A 17,663-nucleotide genomic window follows, 5' to 3' on the forward strand; every position below is an offset into this window, starting at 1 on the left:
TATCATTAGTAGACGTCCAATTCATTTGAAGTGGGAGGGTGCCATCCCTCCACTTCAAACAGCTTGGACATCTATGGCAGTCAATGGCAACCATTGAGTTTAATTTTAGGGCATTTTACATAATTTGCTGTTAATTTTTAGTCACTTCCTGTTGGTTTTGGGTCATTTATAGGTCATTTCCTGTTGATTTTGGGTTACAAAACAGGGAGTGACCCCAAAATCCCCTCAAGTAAATTGCCAGTGACTCAAACTAAACAGGAAGTCATCTGTAAATGTCCTAAAATGAACAGAAAGTGACCTATAAATGTCCTGAAAACCAGAAAAACTCTGGTTTCAAATCAACGAACGTTCATTCGCCCCTCCCAGTCTACGTGGATTGGGCGTCTATTGCAATCAATGGCAGCCATTGAGTTAACAGAGACACTATTCTAGAGGAAGATTTTGGTAGCAATTTGTTGACTCTTTTTTATTAACAGTCACATATTTTCAAAACGATATATTGAGTCTTGGCAGAAGTATATTGATAACCTTTTGGGATACAAAGTATCACGATATATTAGGCCTGTCGCGATAACAAATTTTAGTGGACGATAAATTATCTCATAAATTATTGCGATATGCGAAATTATTGCCCCCCCCCCAAAAAAAAAACTTTTTTTAACCAATTTACAATAACACAGTGGTAATACAGTATAAATTAATAGATCGAGTACACCCATTTAAATGCAATAAATGTTTACTCTTACATTCAAAAATTCTTTTTAAGAAATCACAACAAAAACAATAGACTATGCCTCTTTTAAGTAAAAGACAACAATACAGGGTTTCCCCCTAAACATAAGAGATTGTGGCGCACCGCCACACCAAAATAAAAGCCGCCACGCCTTGCAAATTTTTCAATTTTATTTTTAAGGCCATTTTAAACTAGCGGCAGCCGAGTGTTTATTCATTGCGTATTGTAATGTCCGAAACTAAGCGCGGCCCTCTGAAGAGACGATCGGACTTGGGAGCTGTGATGCGAGAAATAGCGGTCTCACGTCGTGGCAGCCCGCTGTTATATTGTTATTGTTTTTCTTTATTATTGTTACCACAATAAAGTGGGCAAGCCAATACTGATTCCTCTCCTTCCTCCCCATATCCGGGGCATTACAGTAGTTTGGATCGGACTTTTCGGCGAAAGTGAGCGGTGGACGGCCGTCTTGGACGGAAGGCAAAGTTTGAATGAATTTGCGCCGAGAGGCGGGGCCAGAGCATCGCCGCGCTAACGTCAACAACGAGGGGCAGGCATACTTATATATCTGTGCTATCAGGCTGTTTCGGCAGACTGATATACACAATCACAGCTGATGAAACTTTGATAAATGCGCTTTTTTCAAGTTCCGCAAGCTCTGGGACACTCGAAAAATGACTCTCATACCTCTCCTTGCTAAGTTAATGGTACCTCGATGTGCATTTGTGTAGAAATGTAGTTCACGAACAACAACAAAAAACTATTCACCTTCTCACCGAAACTAGTAAAACTCTTTACACGGCTGTTAGAATTCCCCCCCCTACTCCTTGAAATGGGTCAGTTAACAGAAGGACTATTATTATTGTGGTAAAGTTGTACGTATTAGGGCCAAATAAAAGGGGGGGGAAACAGGACAAATGACAGGGGTCTGCAACCCGCGGCTCTTTATCGCTGCCCTAGTGGCTCCCTGGAGCTTTTTCAAAGATTTTTGAAAATGGAAGAAAATGGTGGAGAGAAATATATTTTTTGTTCTAACATGGTTTCTGTAAGAGGACAAACATTCTTTCGATTCATTAATATTATAATGAAGTTAAACTTGAGGTGGCATCGTACAACAGAGTCGTCACGTGGTGCGTCATTCTCTACAGCATCCACTGCAGCGAAAATAAACATTTAATCATTAAGGCTAATTATGTAATTTTAGCCAAATTAGTCCTTTTGATAGTAGGTTAATATAGCTAATATCGATGCATACAGCCGGTGTTGCTTTCATTATAAGGCTCTTCAAGGCTTTTAATTTTTTTTGCGGCACTAGACATACTGTATCAATTTTTTTTTTTTTTTGGATCAAATATGGCTCTTTCAACATTTCGTGTTGCTGACCCCCTGGGTTACTTCGAGATGTAAGTCGTACTATTGCTACGAGAGAAAAAAAAGTCGTATTATTACGTAGGGCTATGCATTTTACGTACATGTACCGTAGCTGAGAGCTATGACTTTCGCCTGGCTAATGAAATATTTCAAATATATCTTTTTTATGGTTCTTCTTGGGGAAAAGAAAAAGGTGAAAACAATTTTTTCGCCGTGGCACGACATGTTGAGGCTGTCCAACTCTGATGCAGCCCACCACCACAGCTTCAAAAAATCCTAGGGGAAACCCTGCAATATTATTACTGCACAGAAACACAAAATAAATGTCTTTTTCAAGAAAAAATAAAAGTGCACTTTAATAACTTAAGCATTTAGGCACAGAGGTATAAAGTTGTAGGAACACGAACAATTGCACTTCAACAACAACAGAGAAAAATTAAGTAATTAAGTAGCAGTACGGTCACATTTCTTCAGCAATGTAGCGTACTACACTTTCCGTGAGGGAACGTCAGTTTGCGCGGTCTCGTTTGTATTGCACACATCAAGCGAACGCCTCTGTAATTGACGTGACGAGGAAGGCTCCGCTTGTTGCGATGCACTTTGCGTTCCAAGTAGTGAAAACTATAGAGGGTGATGGTGTTTCAAATGAGCATGTAGATTAGTTGTGTTGGCCCTCTTTGTTGAAACAACCTCCAAACAAATTTTGCAGACTGGTTCACTCAAATGTATAAAACGAACATATCTACAAGTCAATAAAACAGTGAGTCCTCGTCACAGCATATTGCGTAGTTGGTAACGAAGAAGCCAAACTTCTAACAGCACGTCTGTCGCACATTTGCCGCACACACATGCACGCGAACGATAAATCGCAGCGGGGAAAATTATGCCTTCATTTTTATTTATCTTGCAATAAATTGAATTATTGCATATTGCGACAGGCTTACGATATATCAACGTTTCTATATTTTGTCACACCCCTATTTCAAATAGAATGTCATTATCTTAGCGTCACTTACAAAATGTTTGCGAAGCTCTGATTTAATCAATCGGAGGTCGGCTTAGAGTCTTTAAGTTGTACATAAATATTAAAGACATTTGAGGTAATTTACTAATTGCTTACAAATTTTATACTGAATAAAAAGCCTGTTCTAAGAATAAAACTTGGTATTTAATGTGTCACACTCACTGCCTGCGTCACTTGCGGACAGGCGAGTACATCAAGAACTGGCGTCCTCGCTACTTCCTGCTGAAGACCGACGGCTCCTTCATCGGCTACAAGGACAAACCGCAAGATTCGGACCTGGCTTACCCGCTCAACAACTTCTCAGTCGCAAGTAAGACACAAACTGACGTATGTTCCAGGACCACCAGCGATAGCTGCAAATCTGGTTTACAGAGAGACTTTTGTTTACTTTAATATTGTCCAAATCCTGAGGATTTCAGCCTCTGTCATCCTGCGTGAAAGTAGATTGATTGTCTTTGTGTTGAATCAAAATAAGACGTTATCTAACATCTGCATTTATTTTGGAAAACAATCATCAACATATTTGTTGATTTTCTGACCAACGTAAAAAATCAAACCAATAACAGAGTTGTAATTTCACTCTCTAAGGTCGGTGGACACGCCGGTGCGTCCTGTGTGGACGCAATCTTACAAGCTTGGTGATAACACCCATGCGATATCCCTCATTTGAACGTGTTTGGGTGACGAGTAGTGCTGCGAGGATTAATCGATTAACTTAAGTAATTCGATTAGAAAAAAGCTTCGGATGAAACTTTGCTGCTTCGAGGTTTTGTTTAATTAGAATGGCGTTGTATTGACTTGTTTTGAAAGTGTTTGCATTTAGTTTTATTGATTTGGTTGGATACTCTGGCCTCTAGTGGCAAAAGTGAAATTTGCCACAACTCGTCTAACATGGCTGAATTAAGCTGCTCACTGTTAAGGACAACATAAGGCTTAAGTACATTTTTGTTTAAACTAATATGTTTATGCATTCGTGATTTAGTTTAGAGGTATATTTAGCAGTTTTTGGTGGGAATATGTATTTGGATGATGTTTGTTGCCTAAAATGTTGATATACAGTGATCCTTCGTTTTTCGTGGTAAATGGGGACCAGAACCCGTCGCGATAAATGAAAAACTGCGAAATGAACTTTTTTTTTGTTTGTTTTTTGGGGTGTGTTAAATGTATTTATTCAGATATAGCATTTGAAAGAGATACGTACATATAAGACAAGTTTTTTTCACTTTTTTTTCCAAAATTATAGTGGTACCTCTACATACGAAGTTAATTAGTTCCAGAACCTTGTTTGTAGTCGAAATGGTCAGGGTTTTCCGATAAGAATACGTTATAATTCCATTCATTTTTTCACAGCCCGAAAACCTACACTAAATCATTAATAAATACTGCTGGTACTATTGCAAATAGCAATTACACAGAGCAAAACAAGTAAATTATGAATAAAAATTGGAATAATAATATAATAGTAATAATAATAGTAATAATACCTGTAATAATGTAACGAATCGAGTTCTAATGTGGCACATGTATTTTTGCGTGGTGTACCTGAACGTGGTTGACAAGTCAGAGTGAGAGAGGACACTTTACTTTCACTTTACATGTTCAGCTGCGACGTTCAGTAGGGATGTTGTGTTGTCCAAGTTCTGAAATAAATGATCAAAAACCTAATGAAGCTGGCGATTTCTTTGGCGATGTTACAATAATAATAATTGTCACCTTAACTTGTAAAGACTGGCGAACGGAGGAGGACCGCCGAGATGATAGATCGTCTACGGCCTCATGTTGAGCCAGTTCACGGATGTGCACCCCACGCTCATATTTTCCTATCATTTCCATCATCATTTCAATGGTCAGGCTCACCTTTTACCTTTATTCACCACCTGCACTAACATTGTTGGAACCCATGTTGATTTCTCTCACAAGAAAATCCGTATTGCGTCCGTCTTGCAGGAAAACAAAGAAACTGCGGCGCTGTCATAAATCGTCGTATTTCGAGCCTGTAGTCGGATGTAAAAACAAATGGCGAGTCAAATTTTACGTTGGATTTCGAAAAGATCGTTTGTCGAAGCGAACGAATGTCGAGGTACCACTGTATAATTAAAATAAACTTTTATGTATCTGTACCACCGAATTATTTTTAAACAAGAATAGTTTAAAAATGCCTGTCTTTATTAAATGCTTCATTGAGTGAGTCCGCTTAAATCTGCTCAAGCTGCTCACTTACCCACAATGAGTTGCCACAGCAACTTTTTAACAAGTTAAAGGATGATTGACACATGCAGCACTTTGAAGCTTCAGGTTCCAGGCATCTGTGGCAAAATCAAATATTAAACGTTTGTCAATCATCATTAACTTTAATGAGAAACTCCAGTGTACTGCCTGATAACAAAGAGCAGGGGGAGGGAGGCAGAGTGAGACTACACGATTTGCTCAGGACAGTTCATCTGTAATCTTTTATAATTTATTTAATTGAAAAAAAATCCGTTATGGACTGAAGGCACAAAGTTTCAAGTGCGAATTAGCAAGGGATCACTGTGGTTGGTCAGAGTGAAGAAAACAAACAGTTTTGTACATGAAGGTTATGAAAAAAGGGACCAATCCAGGCAATTGTGACCAATTCTTTCTTTGAAATATAAAGGCGACATCAAAGGCATACAAAATCAGACAAACCAGGCACGGGCCTTAAAGGGTTAAGTCCATTTCAAATAAAGTCCTGGTTTTTGTAAAATTACATTAGAAAAAAAATCCCAATAGATAATACTGATAACACTGGTGGAAAGTTTAGAAAAGACAGTTGTTAGAATTTTTTGCAGATCAGAATGAACATTGGCGTGCAAAATTGCAATGGGGCAATTTTTTTTTTTGGTTTTTTTTTTTTAGAAAATGAAAATATTGTAAACCTTTTGAGAAACTGCGACACAAACAGACATATTGTATAATGTTTGATCACTGGACTTCCTGTGCGTGACTCAGAATGTCAGCTGATGAAGACAGAGCGTCCCAAACCCAACACATTCATCATCCGCTGCCTGCAGTGGACCACAGTCATCGAAAGGACTTTTCACGTGGACACGCCGGATGAGAGGTAAGCCTTCATCGGCTTGACATTTAAATCATCTTATTAATGAAATTTCTCAGAATGCAGTTTTTTCTTTCCCCGCTCACTTATAGAAAAACACAGTGACACTATTGAATTTTTTCTTCTTTTTATCCTAATACAATACAAGCTTTTTTCTCAGCATTGACTTGCATCCTCTTCCACATGAATACATTCATTCCTATTCTGTACCACTTACTAGTATATTCTCTCTCATGGTAAAAAAATAAAAATAAACGATCAATATGGTAATTTACACCTATTGGTGGAGTTTGACTTTTGTCTGGGCAAAACAAGTTGATGACCCCGAAACGCAGTGTCAGCAATAAAATTAACTTGTAACATACAGTATATGTATATGGCGGAAAACACTGAGGTTACTTGAAGTTCCGCTCTGAGACCCCCAATTTAGCCAACTTTCAAAATTGTCCGATATGCATGTGTGATGCATCACTGGAAAGCTTAAAATCTCAATTTTCTGGGGGAAGAAAAATTTTGAGCAGGAGGGCATTTTTTAAAAATATATTTTTTAAACAGCAAAACCCTATCTGGAGGTGAGAGCACGCGAGAACAGAATTACCGACGCCATTACTTTAACGAGATATTATCGCGTACCTACTTTATTTCGATCCAAAAACTCCATGTAGCATGTATCACTGAGTGTCAAGACACAACTGTGAATGGCCACAGCTGGATTTTTGGGGGATTTTATGGGTGAAACATGGTAATATGACAAGGGTCGCAAGGCAGAAATCGCAGACATCAAGGAGTGGTTGAGATTTTCTTTTTCATATATTTACCCTTTTAAATGTTTTTTCCAACTTTTTTTTTGTTAGGAGCAATTATTTGTCATCTAACATATCGGAGAAAATGCAACAGTAACAAAAAAAATACAATAAGCGATAGTTATGAGGTACCGTAGATATCCGTGACTTTTTTACAGACGCCATTTTTTTCATTTTGACATAATTTGTTTGAAAGTTTAAAATATGTGAATGAATAATTTTTTAAAGTCTTTTTTTTTTTTTTTTTTTTTTTAACGAAATATGAGACATCAATGAATGATTCTAAGCTAAAAACGGCAGACATGTTTGAATAAAAAATATAATTAATTGCCTTTGTTTTATGGTTGGGTTGAAACAAAGGCACTTGCGCGACGTGTGTTAACGGGGGTTTTCAGGGTAAAACGGACAAATTAAAAATAGTTCGGGTGCTTAATGTGCCATGAATCTGCTATGGCAGCATATAGACATATTGTTCTATCAAACACAACAGTTGTTTAAGCTTAAAATACAGCAGTTTCTTTTAAAGAGGAGTGCAAGAGCAGAAACTGCTTTTTCAGTCTTGTCTGTTTTCCTCCATATACATTAGAGCTATCCCGACTAGTCGACGATGTCTTCGATGTTGTAAATGCGTCGACAAGCACAACATCCCGTCGATGATTAATGAAGTGTTAGAAAGATATATGCGTGGAAAGTTGAGAATGTCGGACGCTCGGTATGCAAGCAGGGAAAGCGGCAAAAAGTAAAAAAGCGCACCAGAGTGGCCAAAACATTGATTTATTTCAACAAAACAAAGGAGGGTACACTGTTGTGTCCTGTCTCTTCAATGCCAAGCTTGGCTGCACCTCAGCCATGAATGAACACCTAAAGCGGCGTCACCCAGTTGGAATTTTGGAAGACGACAGGAGACAACAAGCTGACAGATCGTTAGTCCATCTAACTAACTAATGACATGTTTTATTGAAGTTCCTAAGCCTGTCACGATATGCAATGAGTCCATTTATCACACTGTAAATAAAAATGAGTGCGGTAATTGTCACGGCTGCGTTTTATCACCACATTCGTGCATACATTTGTGCTTGCGTGTTGATGGCATATGAGACTCCAGTTCCCTTCACAGATGTTTGTTGGTCATCAACACGCCGTAGAAGTTCAGACATACAAAATAAGGAAACACATCTATATTAATCACTGATAAACCTTAGCATTGCTATAATGAGGATAATGGGGAAAAAAGACAACCTACTTTAGCCTGCTAAAAAAAACATTGGCAGTCTTCTCCAAAACGCAAACTTGTGGTTAAAAGGTGACACTTCAAACATGAAAAATCGCTGGTTAACAGCATTTTCAAACGAAAAAATGAAAAAAAATCTATATTACTGACACCACATGCAATGACGACAAGTGCTTTTTTTTTGCAGAGTGTAAAGCTTACGGTTAGCAGTTTACCGAACGTACTTCTGGTGAACATTTCAAAATAAAGGCACGTAATGTTCGTCATGTAAACAAGGATTTCTGGAGTTAATCCCACATACGTCAGAATTCAGATTCTATACTAAGAATAGCTTTAAAATGACACCCTTTATGAAAAATCTGATCGGCAATGAATAATTTTATAATACTATTATATAAGCCTGTCGCAATATGCAATAATTCCATTTATCGCGCGATAAATAAAAATGAAGGCGGTAATTTTTCCACTGCGATTTATCGCCTCGTGCGGCAGACGTGCTGTTAAAAGTTCGGATTCCTCGTTCCCAACTGCGCAAAATGCATCTTTGTTCCAGGTCCGGCAAAAACTAGCGCCGGAGCCAATCGTTCCCATTATATCCTATTGTTCAACGTATACCGGCCGCGTCAGTCCTCCGGAGTGATTGTGGACCATCTATGGCATGCCGGTGTTGTTGACGTGTGGGCGCTCCCATCAAGAGTGACATTTCACGCGGGGCGGCTATTTTTCGGCACAACGCCGGATATTTACAACGAAGTCCGCCAAAACATTGTTACCGACTTGGCTGCTACGAACAACCTCGCTTTGACAACCAACGGCTGCTTCAAACTCGTCCTGTTTATGAAAGTCGATTGTCATATGCTGGTGTTGTGTAGTAATGAGCAGACGTGACTTCAGTGGCGCTTGCTAATTTTTTTAATGCGCGCACACACTAGACATCATGAAATGGCAAACTAGATGTGCTACGTCCAATGCCATTGGCTACGTGACCCCAGAGTGATTATGGGACACGTAGTCCATGTACTACATCGATGATTTCTAAACTGTCATGACTGAATGGAAGTTAAGAAGGCCAAATCAATCCATACCAGTGACTATAGATAATGTTGCAAATATTGTTAATTCAGTACGTGACACAGATGGATTCGGATGTATTGCTCATGTAGTAAACCTAGCTGCTAAGAGAGCTGTAGCAATCAACAGTGTGCCCTGCCTCACTTTACAAACAGTAAAGATTGTTCTCAGCACTTTTATACAAATTTTTTTCAGATCAGTAAGAAGTAAGCACATAAATATTATGCACTAAAATGCATGTTTATATGTTGGCAATTTAATTTTTGCTCGTTAGCAAAAGAAAAAAAAAAACCAAAAAAACGAAAGAAAATATATAATTTGTATTTTTTTTACAGAGCATTAAATGTATTGAATCGGATCGAAAATCGTGTCCCCGTATCAAAAATCATACCAAACCATGACTTAACTGTATCGTTGCATCCCTATGGAACACCATTGCAGAAGTTATGACGGGAAAAGTTTTCATTTGCCTAAATGCTTAAGTTATTAAGTGCATTTTTTTTTTTTTTAAACACATTTATTCTGTGTTTCTGTGCGGTATCAATATTGTTGTTTTTTACTTAAGAGGCATGGTCTATTGTTTTTAGTTGTGATTTCTTAAAAACTATTTTTGAATTCAAGAGTAAATATTTATCGCGTTTAAATGGGTGTACTTGATCTATTAATATATACTGTATTCTCGCTGTCTTATTGTAAAGTGGTTAAAAAAAATTGGGGGGGCGCAATAATATCGCATATCGCAATAATTTATGAGAATAATTATCGCGCACTAAAATTTGTTATCGCGGCAGGCCTACTATTATATATAGTAGTGGGCTATACTATAATATTAATGCTAGATTTTTTTTTTTTTTAATTATTTTGAATCATGGTGGAAAGACGAAGTCAATGTTCTGAATATGTTTACATTCCTTTCTTTTGCAGTAGTTAATGCATCAACATTTGACCTCATTGTTTATTTGTGATTTATTATTGTTATTTACGTTTTTGTTTGTACTTTAAAAAGAATTTAAGTGCTCCAAAATGTTTTTCGTGACTTAATAATCGTCAACTAATATACATCATGACAATGTTGTTGTTCAATCCTGGGTTCAAGCTCAGTTGGTGTTGAAGCTTTTATTTTAGCTTTTTTAACGTAATATGAAGAAATTCCGAATTTATATCCTGCATCCTCAGGTGTCTTTTTGGCTAAGCAAAGTAAAGGACCATCACTAAGGTGCCAGTCACATGATTTGTTCGAAAAATAATTTTGACCCATTATGAAGTACTTTGTAGGATTCTTGTTATTTTAATCGTTTTTGTTGTTTTTTTTTTATTGGATGTCTATTATCGTACATGGCAGTGAAAAAGTTAATAATGGTGTGGTCTTTATGACGGAGTATTAGAGCAAAAAAAGAAAGTGGGGGGAAAAAAATCAGTCATACGTCATAATATTGTCTTGCGGTACCACAGTACTTCATCTTAGCTCCCAGCCAAAGTAAGATAATTTACGTAGTTTTACGTAATATTTGGCTACATTAACCACACTGCATCCATACATGTTATGCCACGTAAAGATGCATAGTGTAACAGCTTTAATATTTCCAATTTTAATCCCCTAACATTACGTAAAATTAGATGACATTACGACTTTTTCCTCATAATGTTACATGAAGCTATGTACTATCAAGTTTAATCTCGTAGTATTATGACTATTTTCTCGTAATATTATGAGATTTAAAGTCGTAATATGAGGGGGAAAAATATTGTAATAATAGGATGTATAACTCTACTCTCGTAATATTTAACTTAATATTAACTTTTAACCCATAATATTGTCTTTTTCCTCGTAGTATTACAACTTAGATGCTGAAATATTAAGACTTTATTCTCTTAGCCCAATTTTTTTTTTTTTGTGTGGCCCGCTTAATACTATATCCTGTATAAATTTGATGGGGAGAGGCTTAAAAAGTTTCCCTTATTACTTGTAATCAACTACAAAAATGTGCCATTTCCATTGTAGCTTGTTGGTTTCTTTCTTGCCCGGTCGGTGGTTGGCATGCCTGCTGGTGGTGAGTCAATTGTGACTTGTTGTTTTCCTCTGTTGGGGGACCGAGAATGAGAAGTGCGAAGAAAGACAGGAAACCGAGGGGCGTGTGGACCATGATATGGCTGGCGCGCAAAAACATCAAAATATGGTCATAACATTGCACTAATGACGCTAAATGCGACTCTACCATCATATGACCCGGCAGGGACGAGTGGGCGGAGGCCATCCAGATGGTAGCGGAGTCGTTGGCCAAGCAGGAGGAGGAGGGCATCCTGTGTAGCCCCACCTCGCAAATAGAGAACGTCAACGAGGAGGAGATGGACACCTCCATTAGCCACTACAAACGGAAGGTAACTGGTTCTGGAGATTCCTCATTACCTCATTGGCTGTTGTTTATTGTATTTTCTGGACTATAAATCACACCTATTTCCATGGTTTGTTCTTTTCAAACTGACAACTGGGCACTAGGCGGTGATACGCTTATCACTTCTATAGATATCTTATAAGAACACTAGAATGCATATGCACGCTGTGAGCTAATGGCAGTAGCGATCCCGGGAGTGGCGCATGTGACCTCAAGAAACATACCGTATTGGCCCTAATATAAGATGGGGGGTTTTTTTGCATTGAAATAAGACTGAAAAAGTGCGAGTCGTCTTATATTTGGGGTCTAGACATTATACCCATTCACGACGCTAGATGGCGCCAGATATCATTGAAGCGAATGCTGAACTTGAGTAATGTTCTGTCATGACAGATCTCAGCTACTCTCAAGTTTAACCAGTTTGCATTATTTTATTGCAATGTTTTTCCTTATTCAGATTTGTTTCAGAACTACAGTTACAGTTAGACCTCACTTTGATGGGTAATGCAGTTATTGCAATTTTGTTGTTTTATCACAATAGGTTGGTTTATTTACATTTCAAAAACCAGAAGCCATTCATATACGAATGTGATTGCACTTTAGTTTACATATTTAAATGTTCAGACATTAAGATTTGAATGAGGCAAAATAACATGCTTTTTCTCTCAAATGTATTGTTATCATTTGTTTCGGATGTACTGTAATGATTTTCTGTATAAAAATTAATTTGGTGTTCAAAAAGTCTTTTTTTCAAACTTAAATCTTGAAAAAGAGGGGGTCGTCTTATCATCAGGGCTGTCTTATATTCGGGCCAATACAGTAAAACGACACTTTAATTAAACGAATACCCGACGGAGCAAAATTTAATCCGAATCTTTTTTTCTTATCGAATACTGGAGTTAATCGATTATCGTTGCAGCACTACATCATGTTCTATGTAAAGTAATTATGCATATTCGTTCCAATACGGTACTTTTTTGCCGTACTAGAATGAAGTGTAAATGCACATACACTCAGTAGGTGGCAGTGGCGCTCTCATTTTTAGACTGTGAGCAGTATTTTTGAACCAAACGAGAGCACACAGCAAAGAGCACTGGATATATGAAGACCTAAGACGAAGAAATATGACGACAATTCCGATTTTTCTGTCATATCTGATTTTTTTTTTACGTGCCCGTTCAGACTGCCTTTGTCCATTGAGCCTGTTCAAGTATTACGCATGCGCAGTCCTATGTGCGCTAAGGAAACTGACCCACATGAACAGATGCATCAAACCAAATGACTACACATGTTGGCTCTATGTCATTCTAAGGTGGTCTTATTTTGATTTCCAAAAAGCAGACACAAATAACAGACATAAATAATTAGTCTGATATTCAAAGTTCATATGAATTGATAGAACGCATGCAGTGACCGTATTTGTGTGCGTAATACATGCAAGAACAGTGCGCGCGTGCATGACACACACCCACGATGAGAAAGCGAGAATAGGTTGCAAATATTACGTAGGAGTAAGGTAGCTGTGAGCCGCTCCGCACTTTACATACATGTACCTTAGCTGGGAGCTAAGACGAAGCATTAGTATAAATTATTCTATTTATTATAATTGGATGTACAGTGCTGGCCAAAAGTATTGGCACCCCTGCAATTCTGTCAGATAATGCTCAATTTCTCCCAGAAAATGATTACAATTACAAATCATTATCATTTTACACGAAACTCCAAAAATGGGCCGGACAAAAGTATTGGCGCCCTCAGTCTAATACTTGGTAGCGCAACCTTTAGACAAAATAACAACCGAACAAGCGAACAACCGCTTCCGGTATACATCACTGAGATTCTTACAATGCTTTGCTGAAATTTTAGACCATTCTTCTTTGCCCAACTGCTACAGGTCACTGTGATTTGAAGGGTGCCTTCTCCAAACTGCCATTTTCAGATCTTTCCCCAGGTGTTCTATGGGATTCAGGTCTGGACCCATTGCTGGTCACTTTAGAAGTCTCCGGTGCTTTTTGAAGTGTGTTTTGGGTCATTGTCCTGCTGGAAGACCCATGATCTCTGAGGGAGACCCAGCTTTCTCACACTGAGCCCTACATTATGCTGCAAAATTTGTTGGTAGTCTTCAGACTTCATATGGTGGTGCTATACTTATATAGCTCTTTTCCACCTTTCAAGGCGCTCAAAGCGCTTTACACTATCTCGCCATCCACCTACTGGTGATGCAGCGCCAGGAGCAACTTGGGGTTCAGTGTCTTGCTCAAGGACACTTAGACGAGTTCATCAGGGCGGAGAATTGAACCCATAACCTCTGGGTTGGGGGACAACTACTCTACCACTCAGCCACGCCACCCCACAATAATGCCATGCACACGGTCAAGCAGTCCAGTGCCAGAGGAAGCAAAGCAACCCCCAAACCTCAGGGAACCTCTGCCATATTTGACTGTTGGGACCATGTTCATTTCTTTGAAGGCCACATTTTTTCCCTGTAAACTCTATGTTGATGCCTTTTCACAAAAAGCTATACTTTTGTCTCATCTGACCAGAGAACATTCTTCCAAAATGTTTTTTTGCTTTCTCAGGTAAGTTTTGTCAAACTCCAGCCTGGCTTTTTTATGTCTCTGGGCCAGAAGTGGTCCCTTTTCATTCAGACGCCGACGGATAGTACTGGCTGACACTGTTGAACCCTCGGACTGCAGGTCAGCTTGAACTCGTTTGGATGTTAGTCGAGGTTCTTTATCCACCATCCGCACAATTTTTCATTTCTGTCCACATCTAGCGAGGTTAGCCACAGTGCCATGGGCTTTACACTTATTGATGACATTGCGCATGGTAGACACAGGAACATTCAGGTCTTTGGAGATGGACTTGTAGCCTTGAGATTGCCCCTGCCTGCTTCCTCACAATTTTGCTTCTGAAGTCCTCAGACATCTCTTTGGTCTTCTTTCTTTTCTCCTTGCTCAATGTGGTACACACAAGGACACAGGACAGAGGTTGAGTCAACTTGAATCCATTTTAACTAGCTGCAAGTGTGATTAAGTGATTGCCAACAGCTGTTATGTGCCTTAGGTAACAGGTGATGTTAATTACAAAAATTAGAGAAGCATCACATGATTTTTCAAAGGGTGCCAATACTTTTGTCTGGCCCATTTCTGGAGTTTTGTGTGAAATGATAATGATATAATTTTTTTCCCCATTATCTTTTGTGTTTTTTTTTAAATAAATGAAGATATTGCTACCAAAGCCTTTGTAATTGCAATCATTTTCTGGGAGAAATTGAGCATTATCTGACAGAAGTCTATGCTTTTGGCCAGAGGTGTATGACATCAGTACAGCTATTTTGACGCCCACCTAGGTTCACTTGGCTTCTTTTTCCCTTTTTTAACCTGCACTACAGACAATGAATGACTTTGACTATCTGAAGCTTCTGGGCAAAGGAACCTTTGGCAAAGTCATTCTAGTGCGGGAGAAGGCCAGCGGAACCTACTACGCCATGAAAATCCTCAAGAAGGAAGTCATCATTGCCAAGGTAAGGGGACGCTACAGTCATCATTCTGGTAAAAGTCAGAATTGGCATGCGTTGTGAACATAATCTAGCAAGTGTATTGCAAGCAAACCATATAGCTAACAACGCCATTCTAAATTACTACTTTGTGACAGGATGAAGTCGCTCACACGCTCACAGAAAGTCGGGTATTAAAAAACACCCGGCATCCATTCCTGACGGTAAGTCTCGTCGCAGCGTGAGTTCCGTTAACGGCTTTGCGTCATGTACTCATTGACCTCTTCGTTATATGTGCCGCAGTCTCTCAAATACTCCTTCCAGACCAAGGACCGCCTCTGCTTTGTCATGGAGTATGTCAACGGAGGAGAGGTCAGAAGATGCAGCAGTATTTGTTTTTTCACTGTTCATTAATGTGAAAACATTCCGATTGGCTGTTAGTGTTTATCAAGAGTCAAATACTGTATGTCAAATTTTAAGGCACATGGAATAAGCGCCTACTCTATGGAAGCCCAAAAGTATCATAATTAAATATACAAGTACGATACAAGGGTCAGAAAATAATTTTACAATATTTTACTATACAAGTAATAAACAGGATAAACTAGGTCCTTTCATCCTTCTGCTGTGAATTGAAAGTTAAGCACTAGTAGACGTCCAATCCATTTGAACTGGGAAGGTGGCAGCAAATGAACATTCATTCGTTCAATTTCAGGGCCATATTACATATTTGTCTGCTATTTCATCAAAATGGGATTTATTTCAAAATGTTGACTCCTTTGGGCTTCCATACTTCTCAACTACTACATCATTTAAGCACCAAATTAGCAGCAGTTTTTAACTTATAAAATTTTTTTCTTCACAGCTGTTTTTCCATCTGTCACGGGAACGAGTATTTTCTGAGGATCGCACACGTTTCTACGGCGCCGAGATCGTCTCCGCTCTGGACTATTTGCATTCCGCCAAAATCGTTTACCGGGACCTCAAGGTGACACGCAAGCACGTGGTCTCCTCTTACAGCGCAAGTTGAATGACTATTTTCTAGGGCTGCAGCAATCGATTATTTAATAATCGATTAATCGATCAATTAGTTTTAATGATCGAGTCATCAAATTAGCATCAAATGTGAATTGCAATTAAGAAATAAAATTCCCTTGGTATTTTCAAACTCTGCAGAATTGCACTTTCATTTCACAAGAGCGTTAAACAATTGGCTAACTTGCATAGCAAAAGTCTGCTTAAATGCTATAATATGATTTTTTTTTTTTTTTTTAACAATGCTTTTAACAATTCTTCCAACACATATTCCCACAAAAAAGTGTTAAATACAGTGGTATGAAAAAGTATCTGAACCTTTTGGAATTTCTCACATTTCTGCATAAAATCACCATCAAACGTGATCTGATCTTTGTCAAAATCACACAGATGAAAAAACTGTCTGCTTTAACTAAAACCACCCAAACATTTATTTGTCTTCATATTTTAATGAAGATAGTAAGCAAACAATGACAGAAAGAACAAAAATAAGTAAGTGAACCATCACATTTAAACTTTACCCCCCGCCCCCGGGCAGCAATAACTTCAACCAGACGCTTCCTGTAGCTGCAGATCAGTCTGGCACATCAATCAGGACTAATCTTGGCCCACTCTTCTCTACCAAACTACTGTAGTTCAGTCAGATTCCTGGGATATCTGACATGAATCGCTGCCTTTAGGTCATGCGACAGCGTCTCAATGGGCTTCAAGTCTGGACTTTGCTTGGCCACTCCAGAACGTGTATCTTGTTCTTCTGAAACCATTCTGAAGTTGATTTACTCCTGTGTTTTGGATCATTGTCTTGTTGCAGCATCCATCGTCCTTTTAGCTTCAACTGTCTGACAGATGGCCTCAGGTTTTCCTGCAAAACATCCTGATAAATTTTTTAATTCATTCTTCCATTAATGATTGCAAGTTGTCCAGGCCCTGAGGTAGCAAAGCAGCCCCAAATCCTGATGTTCCCTCCACCATGCTACACGGTGGGGATGAGGTGTTGATGTTGTTGAGCTGTTCCATTTTTCCTCCACACATGACGTTGTGTGTTACTCCCAAACAATTCAACTTTGGTTTCATCAGTCCATAAAATATTTGCCAAAATGTCTGTGGAGTGTCCAAGTGCCTTTTTTGCAAACATTAAGCGAGCGACAATGTTTTTTTTAGACATCAGTCTCTTCCTCCTTGGAGTCCTCCCATGAACACCATTCTTGGCCATTGTTTTACATATAGTTGATGTGTGCACAAAGATACTGGACTGTGCCAGTGATTTCCTCAAGTCTTTAGCAGACACTGTAGGGTTCTTTTTTACCTTGAGTATTCTGCGCTGAACTCTTGGCATCATCTTTGGTGGACGGCCACTCCTTGGGAGAGAAGCAGCAGTGCCAAACTCTCTCCTTTTGTAGATTACTTCTCTGACAGTGGATTGATGAACA

At 38.7% G+C, this 17,663-nt stretch overlaps 1 protein-coding gene across 2 annotated transcripts in view; it reads left to right on the top strand.

Annotated features, from left to right (window-relative positions):
• Nucleotides 1-17,663, top strand: part of akt3b (v-akt murine thymoma viral oncogene homolog 3b) — a 49,624-nt gene that overhangs the window by 15,348 nt on the left and 16,613 nt on the right. For both annotated transcript variants that reach the window (XM_057843622.1, XM_057843621.1), the window contains 7 exons: nucleotides 3,310-3,435; nucleotides 6,096-6,207; nucleotides 11,541-11,685; nucleotides 15,094-15,225; nucleotides 15,357-15,422; nucleotides 15,502-15,570; nucleotides 16,064-16,186. In XM_057843622.1, the coding sequence (XP_057699605.1) occupies nucleotides 3,310-3,435; nucleotides 6,096-6,207; nucleotides 11,541-11,685; nucleotides 15,094-15,225; nucleotides 15,357-15,422; nucleotides 15,502-15,570; nucleotides 16,064-16,186 (773 nt within the window). The remainder of the gene's footprint in view (nucleotides 1-3,309; nucleotides 3,436-6,095; nucleotides 6,208-11,540; nucleotides 11,686-15,093; nucleotides 15,226-15,356; nucleotides 15,423-15,501; nucleotides 15,571-16,063; nucleotides 16,187-17,663) is intronic.

Source organism: Corythoichthys intestinalis, chromosome 8 (genome assembly GCF_030265065.1).
Source record: "Corythoichthys intestinalis isolate RoL2023-P3 chromosome 8, ASM3026506v1, whole genome shotgun sequence".
Taxonomy (NCBI): Eukaryota; Metazoa; Chordata; class Actinopteri; order Syngnathiformes; family Syngnathidae; genus Corythoichthys; species Corythoichthys intestinalis.